General features: G+C 51.2%; 2 protein-coding genes across 2 annotated transcripts; one reads left to right on the top strand and one right to left on the bottom strand.

Annotated features, from left to right (window-relative positions):
* Positions 1-379: 379 nt before the first annotated feature.
* On the bottom strand, positions 380-20,405 carry Nhsl2 (NHS like 2). The gene is made up of 11 exons (XM_037198780.1): positions 20,298-20,405; positions 18,441-18,623; positions 18,173-18,281; positions 17,889-17,994; positions 16,928-17,640; positions 14,897-15,024; positions 14,412-14,604; positions 12,114-12,245; positions 8,637-10,967; positions 6,524-6,656; positions 380-5,742 (listed from the first exon to the last, which is right to left on the bottom strand). Exons 1-11 carry the CDS (start codon positions 20,403-20,405, stop codon positions 5,421-5,423), a joined length of 4,458 nt encoding a protein of 1,485 aa, XP_037054675.1. The 3' UTR covers positions 380-5,420.
* Rtl5 (retrotransposon Gag like 5) lies at positions 17,522-21,617 on the top strand. The gene is given in 3 exon segments (XM_028892065.2): positions 17,522-18,022; positions 18,025-20,828; positions 21,250-21,617. Coding segments are annotated over 2 exon segments (1,782 nt in total). The 5' UTR covers positions 17,522-17,541; the 3' UTR covers positions 19,326-20,828; positions 21,250-21,617.
* The last annotated feature ends 758 nt before the right edge of the window (positions 21,618-22,375 follow it).

The following is a 22,375-nucleotide window of genomic DNA, read 5'->3' as shown; positions in this document are numbered from 1 at the left end:
TTCATACGTGAGGCAGAACCTCAAAAGCGAATCTGTCTCTATGAGAGCCCTCCTGGAGAACAGCCACCATGGTGAGGACATTCATTTAAGGTCTGGTAACACCAAACACCACCACCACCACCACCACCACCACCACCCCTTTTTTGTTGTTGTTACTATTTAAAAAATCCAAACCAGGCCAGATGGGCCCGATTGAATCTGGCAGTTTCTTAACACCAGACAAATGTGTAACTGAACGAGAAGATGGTACACACACTTCTTAGCCAGACTGATAACTCTAACGGTAGGAAAGGTAACCTGTTGGAGAGGCGTGGCTCTGGTAATTTGGGGGGCTTAAAGGCATTCTCTCTCTCTCTCTCTCTCTCTCTCTCTCTCTCTCTCTCTCTCTCTCTCTCTCTCTCTCTCTCTCGTTGCTCTAGGTGGTTCCAAGACCATACTTTGAGAACCAGTGGCCTAGATTTTGGCCTTTATTAGACAAAGGTATATATTTACTTCACACAATCTTCATTAGGCAAATTTCTTTTTGCTAAACTTATTAAAGCGCCTCCAACATGTGTTCAAACACCATTCACAACCATAGTCCTCCATAAACCGATTTCAAAGTATTTTAAAATAATTTGACTTCGCTGACTTCAGGTCATTTTCAAGTCATCATTCTGTTCGCTGACCTTTGACAAAGGCACTGTCTTGTACCTCTTTCCTTCTCCTTTCATATCTTACTATCTTGGTCACTTACAGCTGAAATACATGCAAAGGCATTGGGGACCGGGGGCTCTGCTTTAGATAAGGTCTCATTCTCACACCAAGCCGGAGTCATAGCACACAAGAGAGACAAATGGCAGACGGGGCAGTGGAGGCCTGTGCTTAGCGACTATACCTCCACCCAGTTTAATAACCACCACTGAGAGTGGACGACTGACATCAGTAAGGAATGGACTCGACAGGGTCACCTTGCACAAACAGGACACATTTCACAAACTTCTTAAATCTTTGTGTCTTTTTACCTAAGTGGTAAGTAGTAGTAATTCCATTTACACAAACATGTTAATGTACAGTGTGAATGCTGATCTAGGCCTTCTCAGAGGCTTTTCAGTAGCTTTTTCTCAGAGTCCCTTGGTGGTAAAGTAGCACAGGGTTATCTAGAGAACTGACCATCAGCTACCAACTACAATGATTCCAGGAGAAAAGCGTGTGTTCTAGACTCTGGAGTCAGCTGTCAGGGAGTCTGGTCTTTCCATGGTGAAAAAGAACTCGGACAACTAGTTGACGCCTAACATTCTGTAAGAACTTCATTCCTTTGGCTTAAGGCTGTTCCCCTGTTAAAATGCAAGCAACCCTTGAAAAAGGTAGCATTAAGCCTCTCCGTCTCAAAGTCAGTGAATTCATCCCTTTCCTGAGAGCATGGTTTTTCTTAGGAGGAGAACAAAGCAGGAGGCACTGAGGAGAATCGGTGCTGGGCCACAAGGACTACAGGGGAGGAATGGAGCAGAAAGAGCAGACACAGGGTCACAGGGGCAGACCTCCAACTTCCTGTTGAAGTTGTCTGGCTGGAGTGTTCCTCCTGAACCGGGTGCTAACTTGCCAGCTAAAATGTTTGTGATAATACTGAAGCTTCTTTCCTGCATACAAAGGCTTCTAGCAACAAAGGGAGAAACAGCAAGAAAACATTTGGCGCCAAACCTGCCCCCACATCAGAACTACACTCAGAGGAAGAGCAACTGATACTACTTTACAGAGTGCAAATCACAGGGCCGTGGCAAGGGTAAGGCACTGGCGGGGCCTTGAGAGTGGGCGTCTCCCCAATCGCCTCACCCTAGTCCTGGCCCTGGCAAATCAAATCAAAGGAAAAGCTCACCATTGTGCCACAGACTCGGCAAACAGAGGGCAGAAACAGTGAGCGACAGAGCACTGAGTGATAGCTAGTCTCCCCCCCCCCCCCCCCCGACGGGTTCGGAGGTGAGGAGTAGGGCGGGGAGCATGGGTGGATCTGCTGAGAGTTGACAGATCGCAGAGACAGCAACTGGATCTCTGTTGTCTGGAGAAAAGATGCCAGGCAGGATGCTTGTTGGGGGAACCTTGGAGACTTGCCCATCTTTGTACATTCAAGGTCATTTTTTTTTTTTCCAAATCAACCTTGTGGTCATGAGGCTAATGTGAATGAATTGGCCGCCTGTGGCCTTGACTCCTTTGTGGTCGAGCTGTTGGTATGGGTGCAGCTCCTGGGTGTTAGGACTGAAAGACAAGCTGGAGCCAGGAGGGAGGCCCAGGCAGGCCGACAGTGCAGGCAAAGGGGAGGAGGCACAAGCCAAGTTGACCTTTGTACTAAGACTAACCTGCTCTCCATTCGAACCACAAATGTATACCCACCAAGGGCAAAGCATGTACATACCCATTAACTGCCTCTGGGGGGGGGCTCCCCCACCCTTCACTATACTGAAGCTATTCTAACAGAGTCACCTGCCACTAAGGGCTGGAGCTAGAGAGAAACAAGGGGCTAGGAAGAGCTTGAAGCAGAGGCTGACCACCTGGGGCCAATTTCATTTCCCTCCAACGTGCTGTGTATGCCATCTGCAGAGACTGCTCTCTTTCCGTATGTGTGCTGTACATCACAGAAGTGGTAGCAACTTCCCTGAGACCTCCCTGGAAGGGGTTTCCCCCTTCTCCTCCAGCCTCACGGGCAGCACACCTTATACTTAGGGGAGAGAGTTGGTGTTTATAATATTAAGGACAGGAGAGAGGTTAAGTATTAGAAAGATGCTTGGTGTCGTGCTAACCAATGACTGGTAGTTACTATTATTATTTAACAATCTGGTTGCTTGTTTAGGACTAGGTCCACTCCCTGCAAAACCTGGAAATGCAGAAGGACTACCCCCAGCCCTAAGGGTTTCTTTCCTCTGGCTGTAAAGCCGCTGCCCCAAATCTTCTTGTGCTAATGGCCTTCTGGGGGTGAAATGATGCGGAAAGGTTCTAAACATCCCAGGCATACAGAGTGGTAGAGAGGAGAGCAAGGGTCTAGGTAACAGAAACAACCTCAAGCAGTCTAAGCATCCAGTTTACAATCTTTTGGGGGAAATCTCTGGAGGTAGCAAGGTGAGGGCAGAGGCAAAACCCATGAGAAAGAACAAACAAGACACTTCCAAAAAAAATCAGCAAAAGTAGCAAGCCCTATACAGAGTCCCACACGCTCAAACTTTAGAGTTCAACAATTCACAATGGTTCTGAGGAGCGGACCCGGGGAGCCTTTTGCTTCTGATAGGCAGAAGCAAGGCACCCCACTCCTTCATTTCCCTACAGAGGAAAACACCTCTGTCTTTTGGAATTCTGGGTTCGTTCAAGTGTGATACTTATGTAAAAACCAGGCAAAGACTGAAATCAGGATCTTACTACGTAGCCTTGGCAGCCTGCAACTAGCTATGTTGACCAGGCTGGCCTCAAACTCACAGAAATCTGCCTGTCTCCATCTCCTAGGTGCAGTGATTAAAACTGTATATACCACACTCCTGCCCGACTCTTGTTTAAATTCAGGCAAAACTCATGAAACTTGGTTAAGACCTCCATGTCAAATGGTTTAAACACTTTCAAAGTAACTAGAGTTTCCCGAACTGTTTATTATTTCCGTGGCTTCTTTCTAAATCTGAGAGAAGTACTAGTTGCAAGAGAGTTGGTGAGCTTGATCTCCTTCCATTTGTCTAGAATTCAAAATTAGACCAACCCAAGCACGGATCTCAGTCTAGGGCTTCTATGCCAGAGACCCGAGTCTTCTCAGGACTCGGTGTAGTTTTTCAGCCACTTTGCCTTGCTGGAGTGTGGGCAGTTGAGCTAAGAGTTTGCTTCTCATTGGTAAGGAGCATGACCTATCCAAATGGAGACATGCTTGTCTCTGGACATCTTACTGCTTCCTCCAGGAGACCGAGCAAGGAATCTGTTAGGGCAGGGGGTGCGGGAGGAATGGGTCAGGGGACCTTTTTCTGTTTTTGCAAAGCACACTACAAGTTCATTTCCTTTTGGCCTTTTGGGACCAGAAGACCATGAACTTTCCAACACTGGCCAGCAGGCTCTCTGTTCAGTGCTCTGCTTATCTTGTCCCCAGCCCCTCAGGAACCCAGGTGTATGGAAACCAGGCGCTCTTGCGCTGCTTACAAAGTTGACAAGAACAGCCAGTACCTGTTGGCTTTGGAAGGGAAGGGGGAATTGTGATTGTTTTGGAACTCTTTCAATGTGCTCTTTATCCTAGCTGCTCTGCTCCTCCCCACCCCCCATGGCTAGCTGAAAGCTGGCCAAACAGCAGTACCCAAATGGCAAAAGGTAGCCTTCTTGTAAGTACGGGCCATAGCAGGCTGCCTTTTTGATTTTGCGTAGATCTTTTTTTTTTTAGTCTACAGGTTCTTGATTTTTGAAACAGAGCCAGATTTCCTTTAAACAAAACCCAAACAACCACAAAAAGCATACTCTGAATCAATTGGTATGGGGCAAGGTACACTTACTTTCTCCTCCTCTGATGATGCCAGCCCTCCAACCTAATTACTTCCTGTAATGAATCTTACATGGGAGTGGAATGAGAGTTCTTGGCATATACAGCATGGGCTGGGCACAGATCTTGGCTACCCACGATGACAGACATTCCAAAGACCTCAAGGCGCACATGCGAGTTACCTTGGCTAGATGTGAGTGAACAAATGTCCCATTCGTTTGCTGAGCTTGCTTCAGCCAAAGCCACCCAATCTTATCTATTCTAGCTAATGGGGGGGGGGACGTCCTAGAAGTTTATTAAAACTCATCACCCTGATCTCCGCATAGACAATCAAACTGAAAAAGGCATGGAGTTTTGGAGGAGTCACATTCGTATTTTGCACCACAAAAGCCATCCAATCAACCCCATGCTGAAATGAGTGCACGCCTCCTGCAGAACTCACTCCGGAGGAAGTCACACCGTGGTTGAGGGGGCCTCAGTGTCTGCCTGTGTCTTCACATAGGGCCATCAAGGCCATCCCAGGAGAGTAGATAATCAGCAGTGGAATTGGCACCCTCTGTCCCCAGCCCTGGTTTGGAAGTCCCCAATCTGTCCTCCCACTGTGCCTCTCAGTGACAGGAGCCAGTGGACAAAACAGCTAGGACATTGAAAAGATGGCAGATAGGCTCTCAAATTGGAGACTCTCTTCTTAACGCACAGCGCTGGGAGATGATAAGAAGGATCCCAATGTTCAGTCATGGGAAGGATGGAAGCATGGAAACACAGATGGTCTGAAGCCTCTCAGAGTGCCCGCTGAGCTCAGTTGTGTTGCGTTGGCCTCTCTGCTGTCCAGAGTGTGAGTTAAGGTCAAGGACATATAGATGCTTTTGTCGTTGCTGTGGTTGGGTCCTTTCTGAAGCCCTCTATCTCTCCCCTTCTCTACTCAGGGCTAGTAAGTAAGAAGCAGGGCTTAGGTACTGGGGTTGTCAGTGGGTTCATAGTCTTTTGAGAACTGTGCAATGATTCTTCGAGCCAGAGGGTTAGTGGTCTTCAGCAGCTCCGCCGCCGACGGGCGGGTCTTGGGTGTCGCCTTACTTCCCTTCTTCTGGAGCAAGGCCTTGAAATCATCATTTCTGCCAGCATCTAGGCTCGCACTGCCACTTGGCCCTGGGGCAGCAGCGGACTCACTGGTGGGAGAATCAGCTGTGTTCTTCACTGGCGAATGGGAGCTGGGTCTGCTGCCTGGGAAGGCCTCCCCAGGCTCTTTCCAGCCGAGTAGCTTTCTTTTGGACCTAAATGAGAGAAAGACTGGTCAGGGAATTCAGGGAATTCGGGGAGCAGACAGCTAGCAAAGCTTTGAAGAACTGCCAGCCAGGGATGTGCTCAAGATCGGGCATATGACAGCTTTGTGCTGATGGGCTGTTCCTCACCACTTAGCTTCCAGGTCCCTTGCAGGGCCCTCAGTTCTCCACATGCTCTTCAATACTGGAGTTGCCTGCCCTATGCTACGGGTTCAGTCCTTATCAGTTCTGAGCTCAAGTACGAACTTAAAGAGTCAAGTCCAGTAGCTCAGCAACTGACTCAAGACAGCCAGGGGTTTGGAACTGGTTTGAACTGGTGCTCCAGCTCCAGGAACTGGGTTGCAAATCCAGGTACCTCATTAACAAGCCCCTGCCCTCATGCCCCTAGGCCCACCTCTGTACCCCATCTGCCTAAAGTCCCTGCTCTCATATGCTGCCCAGTGTTCCATATCGTGATAGAATTCTGTGGTACAAGAAATTCTGTAAAGGGTTAAATGTCTCTGACTGCAGATAGAGCTGTGAGGGAGCAGATGGAGACACAATAGGCCAAGCGGTTGCTAGGAGACGAGGGGCCTCTCTCAGCACCTGGTCCTCCCCTCCTCCTCCGCTTCAACCAAAGCTATCGGTGAATTTGAGATGTGAGGCCCCAGACTGCGCTCGCATATGCAGGTACCTGGACTTAATCTCCTGTTGTAATTGCAGGGCCAGCAATTTTCCTTCCAGTAGAAGAGGGAAAGCAATCACAATTACAATGAAGGAAAATGATTCTGACCTGTGGATCACAGTAAACAGATCTTCAGTTGTGCGAGAAGCCACAAACACGTCATCGTCCTCCTCCGAGATCCATTCGGCTGTTTTATCACTGATTAAACTTTTCTCTTCCGTGCTTGGTTCTACAGGCCTCCCTAGGCATAAGAACCGAAAGGAATGACTTTGACCATGATAGCTAGGACAGAGTACATGCAATCTCATTATTTCCCTCAACATTCAAAGCAATGGATGGACAGCAAGGCAGACTTTTGATTTGATGTCTCCATTTTGCGAGGAACATGAAGTTCAGAAGGTTAATGATTTACCCCCAGGCCTTTCAATGCCCACATGGTGAAGACTGGCCCAGATCCCTGCTCTCATGCATTCTTTTCATTAAAACAGGTGATCTGAGCATGCTCATTTTCTTATTTATTTAAAAAAAAAAATTAGTGCTGGGGATGGAACTCAGGACCTTGCACACACTAGATAAGCTCTCTGGCACTGAGCTATATCTCCAGGCCCCCTTGTTATAAATACATAATTAAAAAACTCCAGATACTGAGAGAAGGGTAAAGCAATTATCCTCACCCGGTTGGGGGGGGGGGTGAGACTTGCTTGAATCTGAGGGAGCCTGTGGAGTCGGAGGAAGCATATCGGAAAAGAACCTGTGGCTTTGACATGCCTGCTTGCTTTCGTCACAGTGATTCACTTACGCTGAAACTCTGAATCAGCTTAAAGAAGGTCATGAGATTTTGATGTTTAGTATTAAGGGTTCGAAAATGATGAGAAACACAGTTGAGCCTCGAGGGCATTAATAAAAATAAGCAAGTCATAAAAAAGACACCAAATCTATGGCTCCACTGGTATCCAGAGCAGTCAGATCCACAGACCTGAGAAGTAGAACTGTGGAGAAAAGTGGGGGTGGTAAGGGGAGGAGGAAGTGGGGGGGAGGGGGAGTTGTTTCAAAGGTATAGACCTTCAATTCCCCAAGATCAAGGGCATTCTGGAGATGGGTTACTCAGTGTGAATGTTCTTAAACACTAATGAACTGCATGGCTAAAGACAGGCAAAATTAAGCCAGGGATTGAGGCACATAGCTACAATTCCAACATTTGGGGGTGGGGGTGCCGAGGTAGGAGAATTGTGACTTACAGGCCAGCCTAGGTACAAAGTGAAATTCTGTCTCACAAAAGGGGTCGGTGCCCGGAAGTTGTTTGAGCTGGTAAAGCACCTTCCATACAAGCATGCAGGCCTGAGTTTGGATCCCTGGCGCTCATGTAAAAGCTGGACACTGTTGGGCATGCCTATCACCCTAGTAATCCAGATCTGGGGGAACAGAGACAGGCAGATGCCCAGCACTTGCTGGTCAGCCACTCTAGCCAATAAATAAGCTCTGGGTACTGTAAGAAACTCTGTCTCAAAAGACAAGGTAAAGAATGATAGCCAAGGACACTCAACACAACCGGTGTCATGTCATCCCCCCCCCCCCCCGCTCATATGTAAGTGGTTAAAATATGTGTTGTGTGTATCTTAGAATTAAAACAAAAAGTCACAGAAACAACAGCAACCAAAAAGGAGAACCATTAACTAGCCTAGTCTTATTGGTCCAGGAAGAGTTAGAATCAAACCATCCAGGGAAGATTGTGCCCTTTCTTCCGGAAGACACTGACAGCGTGTGCAGGTGGTAACACAGCACATCATTTCAGAATCCCATGAGCCTTCCAAGACACTTGAACTTGGACTTATCGAGTCCCGAGTCCCATGCATTAATCTAAATTTAGTGTGGCTAATGAAAACTCTTGTCTGGTGAGTAGGACTCCTAGGGCAGGGGCGGCATGCCAGGCTGGGCAGATGGGGTCGGGAAGTCCCAGTGTGCTAAGGCTTTGATTTGTTATTGTAGTGCCTGTGCCAAGGGTAGGTTGTCCGGACTTAGCCTTGGAGACCTGTCCTGGGTCAGTCCTGATCTCCTGGACGGTAAGGTCAAGCTGCAGTTCCTTTTTCAGAGTTACCCAAGCCCTCTAGATGTGCTCCCTACAGATTTGGTCACACTGGGGCATTTGGTCTGTCTTTGAACTCCAGCCTCACCCTCATCCCTCTTGTGGCTGAAGGGAAAAGCCGAAAGATAGCTTACTCACCTGGAGAGATGGCCTCCTTTTTACTGTCAACGGGAGGAGCCGAAGCCATGCTTTTACCAGGTGACTTCAAGTCATCACCAGTGGAGGGACACTTGGCATCTTCCTCCAGGGTGATGATGGGGCTGAAAGGCAGCCTTGGTTCTGCCATGCAGGCATCCGTTGGAGCTACAGGCGAGGTGAGAGGCAGGTAGAGCACACTGGGCTTTTTTGGTACCGGAGGTGGAATCTTGCTGATCTTTTTCTCAGCTTCTTCCTGGCTCTGGAGGCTGATTCTTTCCGGCAGGGCTCTCACCTTGGCGCCCCCATCTTCTACACTGGCCTGGGGAGGTTGCTGCGTTCCTGAGAAGAAAGCACCAGAGGAACCAGCAAGAGGTGTGCAGACAAGGCTGGAGGGCGCTGTTGACTCCCCCGGGCTCCTGGGGAAGCTGGGTGACTTTGGTTTCCGCAACACTGTGTAGCTGTCTTGGGGGAGCTGCTTCATGTGTGGAACGGAGCTCCTGGGTGTCATAGCCATAGTAGGAGAAGTTAGTGGATGCTCCCCGGGGAGAGAGGGCGGCCTGTGAATCAAACTTGGAGGTCTTCGGGCCAGTGGAGGTTTCTCGGCTATCGGAGGTTTCACTTTTTTCTCTGGCAAGGTGAAGACTTCTTCGGCTCCAGGCTCCTCAGTGTAATCTGGGCTCTCAACATCATCTTCCGGCTCAGACTTGCTGATGGACCTCAGGCGAACAGAACGGAGGTCAGACTGCGTGACCATGGGCATGATTGGCTGGTTTGGACTGGTTTTCTGTGCCAGCTTGGCCCCAAAATTGGTATCAGAGTGATGACGACTCACCTTGGTTTTGCTGCGGATGGAGATACTCATCCCCGACAGATCCAGGGTAGTTGAAGAGGTCAGTGGTAGGTCAAATGATAACCGTGACTTGCAGATTTTTTCCATTGGCGAAGTTGGAGGCAGTGATGACTTCCTTTCTGGCACCACTGGACGTACTCGGACACTGGTGCTTGGAGGGGGTAAGTGGCCCAGGGTCAAGGACATGGAGACAGTGGGCGTGGGTGTCTCTGACTGGCTGGAGTATCCACTGGAAGGAGACATCAGTCCAGTGGGCCTTCCAGGGGAGGCTACTTCCCTGGCTTCCACCTCAATGGAGAGCTGGGAGGGGGTTGTCGCTCTGGAGGTGGAAGGGGAGGCCAGAGACTCGGAGCTTCCCTGAACTTGAGTGCACTCAATGACCGTGGTACCAGTGGCAGTGCTGGAGCTGGACAAGGATTGGCAGGTGTCACCAGACTTCCAGTCAGTAAGATACCAGTGGTGAGAGAACTGTGTACCTTCCGGATCTTTGAGAGTTGGCACAGAGCTTTGAGCATGACCTTGAGCATCAGGCTGAGATGAATGATGCCCTTGGTGTTCCAAGGAGAGGCAAAGGCTCCTGGGCCTCTGGTCCTTGGGCATTGCCAGTTCACCTTCTGGTGGGAGGACTGGCTCGTCTTTGACTAGGGAGACACTGCGCATGGGTGGAGAGGGCTTCTTTTTAGCCTTCTTGAGTGAAATACTTTTGGATCTTTGCCTTCTGTGGCGCGCCTCTTGCTCAGTGCTGAGGGCCGCAATGTTGTCAGTACTGTTGCTACCTTCAGAGCTTGGACTGGCATAAGGCAGGATGCAGGCCTCCCCAGCCTTCTGCTCTTCATCATAGTCCACTGAGGTGACACCGGAGTCTGTGGGCACAGACAGTGACCGCTCCCGGAATCTGTTGGTCCCGCCTGGGCCTGTTTCCAGTCTTGAGGTACCACGGGCCAGAAGGCCAATCTTGGGAGGTCTTTCTGGTATTTGCTTTCGCTGAGTGAGGTGCTCAGAGTATCTGGGTAGCCCAGTGCATCCTGCTGGGTTATCCCGGGTGACAAAGAGGGTAGCCGCCTCCTTAGGGACCAGAGGTGGGAGTGTGTTCAGAGACACCCAGGAATTTCCAGAGGAAGGATTTTTTCCATTTTCACTGACTTGATTGCCCTGGCTGCTGGCACTTGGCGTCATGTATGTGAAAGCTTCTCCCTTCCAGGAGGCGGAGAACGTTGACTCTGTCGGTCCATTGCAAGAACCGGGGACACTGTACACCACGGCCATGCTCTCCATGCCAGGAGGGTCTGGGCCACCACGTGCCTGGTGAGGGTCTGCAGGCTCACTGGAAGAGTGTCTCGGTCCTGGCGAGGTGAGACTTGGAAACCGAGCTTCCTGCCCAACAGCAACTCTTCCCTGAACAACTTGTGGAGCCGAGTGGCCGGGCCTGACGTCTGAGGTGGCAGAGCAGACCAGGCTGCCCGCTGGGCTGTTGCTGTGACCTGGAGATGGAAAACACGTGTTACTACTACAGCAAGGGATCCCCCATCAGCTGTTTTATGACAAGAACATCAACTTGGTGCCAAGCAGCATTTGCCAACAGCTTTGTCAGAATTCCTTGGTTCTTCCTTTTCACAGATGAGGATGCTGGGGGAAGTTGGGATCTTGCCCATCACCACACAGTGAGTCACAGGGTGCCCTTGAATTGGCCAGATGGCTGCCAAAGACTTTCCAGCTTTGATGACTCTTTTCAGAGGAGAAGCGTCACATATGGGGGAACCTCGGGTTTCCCCTCTACTTTCTTCTTTCTCCCTGGGTCCATGAAAGCAGCAGACCTCAGGGGTCACCAGTCCTGAGGTGAGAGCAGAAGTTTCTAAACTGACTCAAACCAAAGCACCTTGTGGCTCACAGCCCCAGCAGTGAATCTGTATTTCGGGCATCTGCTCCCTTTTGCCTTTGAACATACCAGGCTTAGGATAGCTCACAGATGTGACAATACCATTCAGATGTCCAATCTCCAGAAGTTTTCTCACATCCACAGCCATGACTATTCTAACATTACTATTATTACTACTTTACTGACATGATAATTCATAATAGCCAGCATTTGTTGAATACTGACTATATCCCAGGCACATGGTAGGCAGCCTACACGAATATCTTTAGTCACCACAATGACTGTATTGGGTCAATACAAGATAACGATTTGGGGAGGTGATTCCCCACTTTTATCTATTTGCATAAATTTGGCATACTCTTTTTTTGAGACAGGACCCCATTATGTAGTCCTTCGCTGGCCTAGAACTCATGGAGACCAAGCTGGCCTTAAACTGGAGACAATCTTCTCGCCTCTGCTACTGAGTGCTGGGATTAAAGGTGTATACTTCGTTTCTAACTTACATTTGTAATGGAAAACAATAATGTAGTAGATTTATTAGCCCGAGATCCTTGTTCTCCATACTCAATTGCTGGTCTGGTCTTGCCAAGGGCCCTTGGTTTACAATAATCACCACATTGGCTTTCTCAGGATATTCCAAGTCCCTCTACCCAGACTTATTCCAGTTCCCCAATGCCACAATGGCATTTAAATGGCAGGAGATGTGGGAGATGGGGAAAGGGTTGGAGGGAATCAACTGTATTGGGGTCACCTGGGTCTCGCTGAGAAAAGTTAGAGAATCCAATAATGGTCCGCCTCCGCCTCAGGGTGGACTTGGGGTTCACGGCTGTCTCTGTGTTAAACAACGAGTGTCGAAAACTTGCATGTCTATCAAACTGCTGCCCTGTAGCCAAAATAAAGACACTTGGGTGCATCCTGGTTCCTGTTTAAAGTACAGTGAAAACTGGCCGAGGTGGAGAGAAGGGATGACGGCAGTAGCAATGAGCATGAATAACAGCATCCGAGAAGGTGGTACTTCTTCCCCCATCCCTCCCACTTTGATTCTGGGCCCACACACTTGGTTTTACAGGCTACACTCAGCTCCCCTGCACTTCTTAGGTGCACCAGGCAGTATTTTTCAACTCCTGCTCCATACTGAAATAAACTGGGTAGCTTTTGAAACTCCACAATCTGAACTCCAGAATATTCAACTTCATGGGAGGAGGGCCTAGGTAGAAGCATTGGCCTAGGAGTCCTTGGGTGGTTTTTCAGATGCATGGCCAGGGGCAAGCATCACTGCTTGTGGAGTGATGGGCTGGGGCCAAATGTTATTTGATTGTGATCATAATGTTTTTCCTGGGGTGCTGGGGATGGAATCTAGAGCCTTCTCTATTCAAGGCAAATACTCAATCACTGAGATGCATTCCGTACTCCTGGTGTTGCTTTTGGTGATGGACTTGTCCTCATCACCCTGCCTCTGCCTCCAGAGCGCTGTGATCACAAGTATGTGCCATCATGCCTGGATTGGCTTCACAGGGACCAGGTGAAGATGGGATCTCAAGAAGCTGTCCTACTGACCTCAACATTTAGGAAGCAGCCACATTACCAAAATGGGCAGTGTGTGGTGACGGAGCTCTATCTCATTCTCCTAACGTGCTGGGTCAGCTTTGAGTTCCGGGAATTCCTTGGGGGCAAAAATCAGGGTGAAGAGGTCCATGGGGCTAAACAGGCAGTTCCCTTGCCTGCCTCTAGCTTGGTAGCTGGTTGAGCTGGACCCCCCGCCCCTCCGTCAGTCAAACCACGGCAGCCCCTTCCCAGCAAACGGCTCCACGGGAGAAATTCAAGAAGAGCCTGAAAGTGAGACCGCCCTTTAGACAGACAGAGCACATCGATGTCGCTGTGTGAGTCTCCCATCACAGTTTGACTTCCCTTGGCAAAATGTCCTAGGCCATGAGCTCTACTCCCTGCCCCTCTTTCTCAAGTTGACTCTAAGAGCAGTGGGTGAAGCCATATCCAGGGAGCATGATCACACAGAGACAGAAGAGTCCTCATTGCTTTCACCAACCTTTTCCACCACAGCAGGGCCCATGCTAGCTTCCAGGCCTCCTCTGGCATACTCCCTTCAGATTATTGAGGTCTTGCCTTCCTCAGGCCCCTGCTGTGTTTCCTGAGATTACTGGAGTGGGGGGCAGGAGTGCCACGTGACCCCAACCTGGAGACTGTGAGAGTGCTGTCAACTTGACAGAACCTAGAATCATCTGGGAGATGGGCCTCTTGGCATGAATGTGGGGATTCGATTGATGAACTGCTATGAGAAGACCCAACTTAACTGTGGAGGGTACCAGTCCCTTGGGCAGAGAATCCTGGACCCCATAGATGGAGAGAGGGACCTGAGCAGCAGCAGGCAGCCATTGTCTTGTCGGTGGACACAACGTGACTAGCTGCTTTCCAGTTCTTGCTGCCTCTGATGAACTGACCTTGAACTCTGAACCGGTATACACTCTTTTCCCCTTAAGTTGTTTTTGTTAGGGGTACCTCATCACAGCAATGGGAAACGAAACTAGGAGGCAAATATCCCCCCACTACTTCCAAGGTCGTCCTGGGCCCCCTTTTGGTCTTTCTGTCTTTTCCCTCTGTGCCCTTTGCGTCCCCGTTGTCCCTTGGTACATTACAGTTAAACGGCATGTGCTCAGATTCCCCTGGCCTTCTGTCTATTGTTTATATATTCCAAACCCAGCTTTGTGTTTCTAACATTATCTTTACCTGGAACAAACAAAGTTCACAAACTTTGTTTCCACTTAAAAGAACACCCAAGTTCAGAAGAAAATTTGGCCCATTCTGCAAAGACACTTGTTTGCTAACTCACGGCATCGTTTGTACCGGCAGTGCAGATAGAGAGTGAGGGGGAAGAGCGGCCACAGTCCCCTCTTGGGCCAAGCCTCCACTCCCCGGGGAGTCATGACCTGGACAGTGCAGTGTGAGCCAGCAACAGACAGAGAGGCCCTCCCTCCCCAGCACCCAGCGCGTTTGGAGAGGATGGGCCTTTGGCGTGAAGGGGAGCAAACTCTACCAGAGATGTTGATGGGCACAAGGTCAGACTGCGTGGAGCAGGGCTGAAGCCAGCTCTTCTCCTTTAGGACGGGTAGCGGGAAGGGACCATTCCAGGAGGTTTGCTTGTCGGCTGTAGACAGGCTCAGGCAGGCCTCGGGGGCCCTCACACCCTGGGTGGTGGTCTCATCCTCGCTCAGCTGCCGTTGTGCAGGCTGTTGGGAAAGAGGGTGATGGAAAGGGTATGCTTCTGACTGGTGAGGAGCTGGTGCCCACAGGATGGCTGCTTAGGCAGACTAGTTGGAGGCGTCCTCTTGAAGGCAGAAAAGCATGTACAGGCTGCCTGGTTGGGCACCTGCTGTGCAGGGCCCTTCCCAGGGGGACCTCGTGGTAGCCCTGCTAGTAAGCAGTGACGAACAGCAGCTTCCAGAGGAGCGCATGAACAGTTCAAATCCCCTGTCGGTAGGTGCACGCTGGCTCTCCCAGGTCGGGGAAGAGGCAACTCACCATCAACACAAACTCCAGACGCTTGGCCGACTGGGGCCTTTGGCTGGGAGTAGGCTCAGGGGCCTCATCCGAAGAGCGGAAGGTCTGCCCCAGAATTCTGGCCTCCGAATACTGTTCCTCATATTCTTCTGAAAAACAGCATAGTGGAGACACACTCTAGAGGCCTCAGCCAAGTGCCAGGCTGGGGGAGGAAAAAGAGCCAGGTCCCTGCACTACGCTGCCCGGACTGACTGACTCATATCGCTTCTTTGAGCTATTTCCTGGCCACTGAATTCAGAAATAGAAAAAGGGCTTGATTCCTGGGACCATGAGGGCAGAGGAGGAAAGCAAGTCAGTAAATCCAAGCTGCGCTGCTTTGGGACCACACCCTCTCTTAGTGGCCCCCACCTTAAGCGCTCACCCAGGAGCTAACACTCGGGATGTAGCTATCCTTTGGTAAAAGTTCCGTTTTCTGAGAGTCTGCCGCTCTTCGGGCGTTCTGCAGCGCTACCAAGAACCAGTGTGCGTGAAGCAAGAAGAGACCCACACCGAGAAGTCCAGTCTGGAACTTGGTCTTGGATTGCAAGAACTTTTACATTTTCGTTGTTTTCTGTGAGACAAAGTCTTGCGTGTGGCCCAGGCTGGCCTCAGAACTCAAGATCCTCCTGCCTCAGGCTCTTGAGTGCTGGAATTACAGGCTTGTGCCACCATACCTGGCCACAAGAACTCAAGCTCGATGTTTCTTAGGTCTGGTTCCACTGTGGCTGGGAGCAGGTCTAGGGCGACTAAAAGTGAGGAAACTGAAGGTGGTGGCAGAGAAGACAGCGAAGTTCACGAGCGATGCGAGGAAATCAGTATGTGTAAGATTTCAGCAGGGTTTTGACCAAAGTAGTGGTTTAGGTGAAAGGCAGAAAGCGAGAGCTCAGTACGAACATTCAAGGCTTGGTGTGCTTTGAACAGACTCCGACTCTGGTAATGGGGCTTGCTCTCATGGCTGATTCTTTGCAGCAACATCCGCTACTCTATGCTCGGACCCCCGTCTTCAGAAGCCCTTCCAGGTGCCATATCAGTCTTAGGGCAGACACCTGAAGAACATTCACTCCTTCCTTTGGACTGTGGCTACTGAGCATGTCAGAATTTTTTTTTCTTTGTCAGGAGGTGGAATGTGTGCTCTCTCTGAATTTCTGCTCACTAGTCCTAATTCTGCCTGTCGTAATAACAGCACATTCACCCCCAACTTGCCCAGTAGCTCTTCCTTGCTGGACACAGGGCTCATAATTATCTCTTAGCATCTTGCGTCTCTAAGGTCACCACAGCCCTTTGCAGAGAGTTAGGGGTTTGGGCTGCATCCCAGTTGGGAGGTCCATCAGGTGTTCTCTATTCTGCACTGAAGTTAACGTTTGCTGTTATGGCAAAATCAGAACTGATAAAATCTTTTGTACGTTTAGTATTCATTAGACACCTCTCGGGGGATCCAGCTCTGTGTCCAGTGTTCCTGAAGAACTCAAGAGGAGTGAGAGAAATTCAAGGGTAGCAAGAGATGTGTGTGTGTGTGTGGGGGTATTGGACATAGAAGCTTGGGCCTTGCACGTGCTACCACTGAGCTACACTTCCAGCTTGGGGATGTGATTTCCACCGAGAAGCTCATTGTGATTGGGAGGTTATTATAGGAGCAGAGTGTGTGGAGTCCAGGTTAGGAGACCCCCACGGATGTTCCCTTTGTTTTCTGGTGCCAGACTTCCAAGGCATGGGAGATATGAGAACAGGAGGGCTGGAGAGAGTATGGGTCTCCATTGAGGTAGTCTCCCATTCATTCCCCTCTCTGTGCATTGCTAGACCCACTGGTCTGCCTCAGCTTGTATCCTTTCCCTGTGTGGACTGCTGATCGAAAAGGGAGGGAGAGGAAACAGAGTCTTAGTTAGCATCATCAGTCTGGAAGGTGAAAAGAGAGATGCTTTGGAACTGTTTTCTTTCTTTCGCGGCTCCCCGTTTCTTCTTTGCCCTCCTCCTGCTGCACAGCCGCCTCTAAGCAGCCCCCCTCCCTCGCAGTACCTTGCAACAGGCTCTGGAGATTGAGCTGCGCCTCGCGAAGCAGTTCCTCTACACTCGGGGGCCTGCCCGAGGAGAGGAACACGTTCACTGGCTGTCGCCATGACGACCTCGAGTGGGCAGTCGCTGTCGCATTTTCCCGACCCGAGTTAGCTGCAGCTAGGGAAGGAAAGAGTGAGTGAGAGCGCAGCCGCGGGAGCCAGTGGGCTCCCTCAGTTCCCGAAGGCCCGCCCCTGCGGGGGGCGCGCGTGGCTGCGCTTAAAAGGCGAGAGACCGCTGTCCGCAAGCTTCTTCCTCGACAGATCCTGCCGCAGTCCGTTCCCTCCCGCTCCGCCTGCTTCAGTCTGCTCCGCCGCTGCCAGCATCTCAGCCGTGCCCTGTGCCTGCCGCCTCCAGGTCCCGCGCCGCTGCCCGCCCTCTGCGACCCCTGCTGCGAGGTAACGCGTCCCGGACCGAGCCCCTGTGGGTGTGGTCCCCGGGCTCGCTTGCGCCCGTCGCCCGTCGCCGCACTTTGATCGCCTTCCTGCGCCCCCCTCCTCATTTCGGCCTCCTCCCGCAGTCCCTCTAACTCCCTGCCCCCAACCGCGGGACACTCAAAGCCCCAGGAACTAGTCACGATGTCCGAGGCGGCGGGAAATCTCAATAGCCTCCTCTTGGCGAATGTGGCCCTGCGAGAGGAGTTAAATGCTCTTCGAGGAGAGAATGCCCACCTGGGCCTGCAGCTCGGAAGAGCCTTGGCCGAGGTTAATTCCTTGCGGGGCAATGTCTCGAACTACGTCCACTGGCAGGGGCCCGTAGTGCCCGTCCCTGCCGAGGAGAACTTTGAGTTACTGCTCAGTGAGACCGATCCCGCTCCCGAGGAGGAGGAGGAGGAGGAGGTGCCTTTCCTGTGCTGGCCTCCTCCTCGCACAGATCCCGAGTATGTCTCAGACGATCTTTTGATTAACGTGGTCCAGGACTATACCAATCCCGACGGGTCCACTGACCCTCCTCTGTCACCCGGCCTGTCCCAGGTGGAGCTGCACTTCCCGGCGTCAAAGGAGCCACCCCTACAGGCCCTTCTGCCACCGCTGGAGCGGCCAGACATAGAACCCTTTTCAGGGACCCAGTCTACCTGGCTGAATTTCTGATGCAGCTAGAGACTTTCATAGCATATCACGAGGATCACTTCCCTGGGGGCGCGGAACGGGTGGCCTTTTTGATTTCTTTTTTCACAGGGGAAGCGAGGGACTGGGCTATCTCAGTCACTCAGGAAGGAAGCGCCCTGCATGACAACTTCCCGCGCTTCCTCGATGAAATCCGTAAGGAATTCTGTGGCCCCATCCCCTCCCGCGTGGCTAAAAAGGCCATCCGTAAGCTGAAGCAGGGAGACTGTACCCTGGGCAGCTATGCTGACGCTTTTCAATTCTTGGCCCAGTTCTTGTCCTGGGATGACTGTCGCCTCCAAAACCAGTTCCTCAAAGGCTTGTCAGATTTTTTCCGAAAGGAACTCTTATGGTCAACTGAAATGGCAGACCTGGATGAGCTGATTCTTGAGTGTGTGGAGATAGAAAGGAAAGTGCGTGTCCCCAAGCCAGTCCCCCTCCCTGAAGTCCAGGATAGCTTCTGCCCTTTTGCTCCGGTTCTTATCAAGGATGAAAATGAAGGTGTGGAATGCTATTGTGAGGATGAGGGTGAGGCAGGCGGGCACAGGCTTTATCTGATGGACCAGAGGATGCACATGAAGGCTTTCTCCCAAGAGCTGAGGGAGGAGGAGGAGGAGGAGGAGGAGGAGATGAGGAGAGAGGAAGAAGAGATGGAGGATGAGGAAGATGAGGACTATGAAGAGGTGTATGAGGATGAAGAGGAGGAGGAGGAGGAAGAAGAGGAGGAAGAAGACAAGGAGGAGGAGATGAAGAAGGAGGATGGTGGTGAATATAAGTATGAGGAGGAAGATGAAATTGAGGTTAGGGTCGTGGAGCTAGAAGAGGAGCCAGGGAGGGAGGAGATCCAGCATGAACATGTGTATGTGCACGACTACACGCCTGTACACATGCACGCACTTGCTGCCCCCCATCATGGCCTACATGGAGAGCTGGTGCAGATGGAAGAACCTGTCCTCGTTGACAGTTCAACCCAGACCATTGTCAGCTCTGCGATAGGCTACCATGCTGAGAATTACCTGGGCCTATCACCTTTCATGATCCATTCTAGCAGCCAGAGGAACCAGAATCGCGTCCCACTTCTGGAGGGTCTTCCAGACACCAATTCTCCCTTCTACAGCTCACCACCACCACCACCACCACCGATTCACCATGCAGGTCTCCTGGGGCAACACCAAATGCAGACACACCCCTCCGTGCTATTCTGCCTCAACTCTAGACAGGGGGGCCACCGCACTCAAGGCCGAATTCGCGTGTGAAGGCTGGCGTGAGTAGGCCACAGGGAACACACCCTTCTGCTGCATCCCTTGCCCCTGGCCATTGCTGCTTTACCTGCCCCATCTACAGACCAGGCCTTAGGAGAGCTCCAGGCCGGAAGAACTCCAAGAAGACCTGCAGAATTCCAGACTGTTCCGCAACCACAACCAGAGAGTAAAATGGGCCCAACCAAGGCCATCTAGGAAAGGGGAAGTCACTGTCCTCTTGCCATGAACTGCTGCTCAGTCCTCGCACAAGTTGGAAAGCAAGTGTCTGGGCCTGTTCTTGTCAACGCGCTGGTCACTTTTGTTTTCTCCTCTAGTGGTCCCCAATCGTCGCCTCTCCTGTGTGTCTTTGCCCTGTGTTCTACAGTTTTATCCTGACGAGCTCAACAGGACTTCACCCAATGCCTCATTGATCTGCCCCAGTGACCTAAAGGGCAGGCTACATTAAATTCTTGATGCCACTGAGGCTACTTACTAGACAACGAGCAGGATGGCACCAAGAAATACATACTTGCCATGTTTTCCAGCAGAAGGGCCTGAAAGGGGAGTGTGTGCCTAGTGCAGTGAGAATATAAAGCCACGCATGCAATGGTCCGCTTGACTGAGATTTGCTCTCTCTGGCTGACGGTGGCAAACTGACTCCACTTTGAGTGCTGGGCTGACCTTCCCTCAGACTCCTGCACCAGGACACTCAGAACAGGCTTTGGCCACTTTCCCCTTAAAGGATTGCTAGACGGGGAGAGGGGGGGGGAGGCAGAGACGGCAGCAGCGCCACAAGTCAGTTTGATATCCTAAGGAGTGAATCGCTTTAGGAACATGGCCCTTCTGGCCCAGCTCGAGGCCTCTGAGGAGACTGTGTCCTCAGGGCTGTGGAGGTGGCGCTGCTGGCCTGCTCTTGAGGCCCCTCTGACTCTGCGGAGTTCTCCGTTCTGAAAGACGAAAACAGGGCCAGCCCCTTAGAGACTGCACCCATGCAGCATGGCTGCCCAGCACCTCCATGGCTCTCACACGAGGGCCGAGGGCCGAGGGCCGGTCCCTCCCAGGCAGGCCTGTTGCTGAACTGCAGTGAGCCAGCATGGCGTAAGGGCTGATTGCCTCCTACACAGTCCAGGGCCTTCTTGGGCACACATTCAGGTGCCCTTAGAAAGAGACCTGTTGTTCAGTGTGGGTCCAGAAAGTACTGCTTCTCCAGTGAAAACCACACATGTACTCCATCAGTTCTGGCCACAAAATGGCAGTCCAATTCACTGCTGGCCCCAGCTTGTCCCCGGACACTGAACATGCTGCACAGTGCCTGGCAGCTGGGCGGGCACAGCCCCAGGGTCTGTGGCCAGCAGGAAGGACACTGGAAATGAAGGATGTTTCTCACTGGAGTCGGAAGAGGAGAACTCAGCCCTAGAATCTGACCTAAGACCAGAGGAAGGAACCTGGGAAGAGGAGTCTTAGGCAGACCTAGTCCTCAGACTGGTTTAGGGTGAGATCTCTATTCATCAGCCAAAGGTAAGGTGCCCCTTTGCTTTATTACATTTGTTTCTTAGCCTGAGATCAGTGGGGTTGGGTTCCTCTAACCTGTTGCCACCTTTTACAATGGTTCCCTCCAAGAGAAGAGTTAGCATATAGTCATCATGGAAAATGATGCAGAGAACACTTTAAGGACAAGATATCCCCCTTGCACATGTATGCAGGATCCCATCACACAGAAGCATCATTTGCTCGTTTCTTTCTAGTGGGTTCTCACTGCCTTTTCTCCAAGCTGAGGTCAGCCTGCCGGAGGGCCAGCAGCAGGATTGAATGGCCGTCACCTATGAAATCATTTCCCCCTCCTGAGCTGTTAGACATTTATGTTGTGTGGCTTCCCCATTCCCACGAGGGCAAGAGTGAAGAACCATGTGAAGACTTTGTTCTGTGTCTGTTTTTCCAGCCTATTTCCTCAGACGAGAGTTCCAGAAGGGGAAACACCACTCTTCGAAGCTATGGACCCTGTTTGCTGATGTCAACATGCTGGTCATGCTGCCCGTGTGCTTGTGGAGAAGTGCAAAGGGCAGGTGCCTCGTACCTCAAATTCCAGAGACCTCCTGGGCACAGGCCTTGCCTCACCCCGTAATGCATCTCACTCTGAACATGTGTAGCCTCAGCCAGGGAGAGCGCACATGAGCAGGAAACTGGTTTGTAGGCCTCTGGGGGCAGAGGGGGCTTGGACTTCCTTTTCCCTTTTCCCTTCTTTCCCAGATCTTCAATATTTTTTGTGATGTGACAGCTACAGGAGCTGCCCGAAGCTTTGAGTGCCTCCTTGGGTTGAGGGTGGGGGGTGGGGGGGTGGGGGTGGGGGATGGGGGGTGGGGGTGGGGGAATGCATGCAGGGTATAAGGGTAGCCCAAGGACACCAGAGGCTTGGGAAAAACAAATATGTTAGTGTCGTGACTGTTACTGTTGTATTATTGTGTTGTGAAGATAAATTGTTCTGTACGCTAAAGCTTTCTCTCCTCAATAAAAAAAAAGGGTGTGTAAAGATTGTGTCTGTCTGTTACGGAAGGAACATAGATGGGCACCTGCGGTACTTACTTCCCAGACACCTTAGCTGATCTGTGCTAGCAGCCCAAAGCCTTGAAATTCTCTTGGCAAAGAAGGTCCAGCAGTAACAAGCAGTGGAAGGAAGGAAGGCGGGTAGGCAGGGTGGAGAGGGAAGGCCCTTCCACTTTGGGACGCTAGATGGTGCTATGGGACTCCACTGAGCTAGCTGGAAATAAATTCCCAGAGCAGGCCAACCAGGGCCAGCAAGACCTCCCTGCTTCTAGAGACTGTGGAGTCAGAAAAAAAACTGCACCCCATCCTGGGACTCGCTCAGCTTTCTCAGAAATGAGTCCAGACATTTTTTCCCCTCTGAACCCCTACTACTTGTGCTGAACCCCTACTACTTGTTAGGCTCTTAGGGGTTACCATCATCCTTCATCCTGAGAACCGCCCTGGGCAGCAGGTGATTTATTATTCTCACCCTCTAGAAGGATACAAGCTTAGAAGTCAGTGCCCTGGAGGTGAAAGCAAGTGGC

Source organism: Peromyscus leucopus, chromosome X (assembly GCF_004664715.2).
Source record: "Peromyscus leucopus breed LL Stock chromosome X, UCI_PerLeu_2.1, whole genome shotgun sequence".
Taxonomy (NCBI): Eukaryota; Metazoa; Chordata; class Mammalia; order Rodentia; family Cricetidae; genus Peromyscus; species Peromyscus leucopus.
Note: the sequence above shows the minus strand (reverse complement) of the source record. Positions and strands in the feature narration are given on the sequence as shown.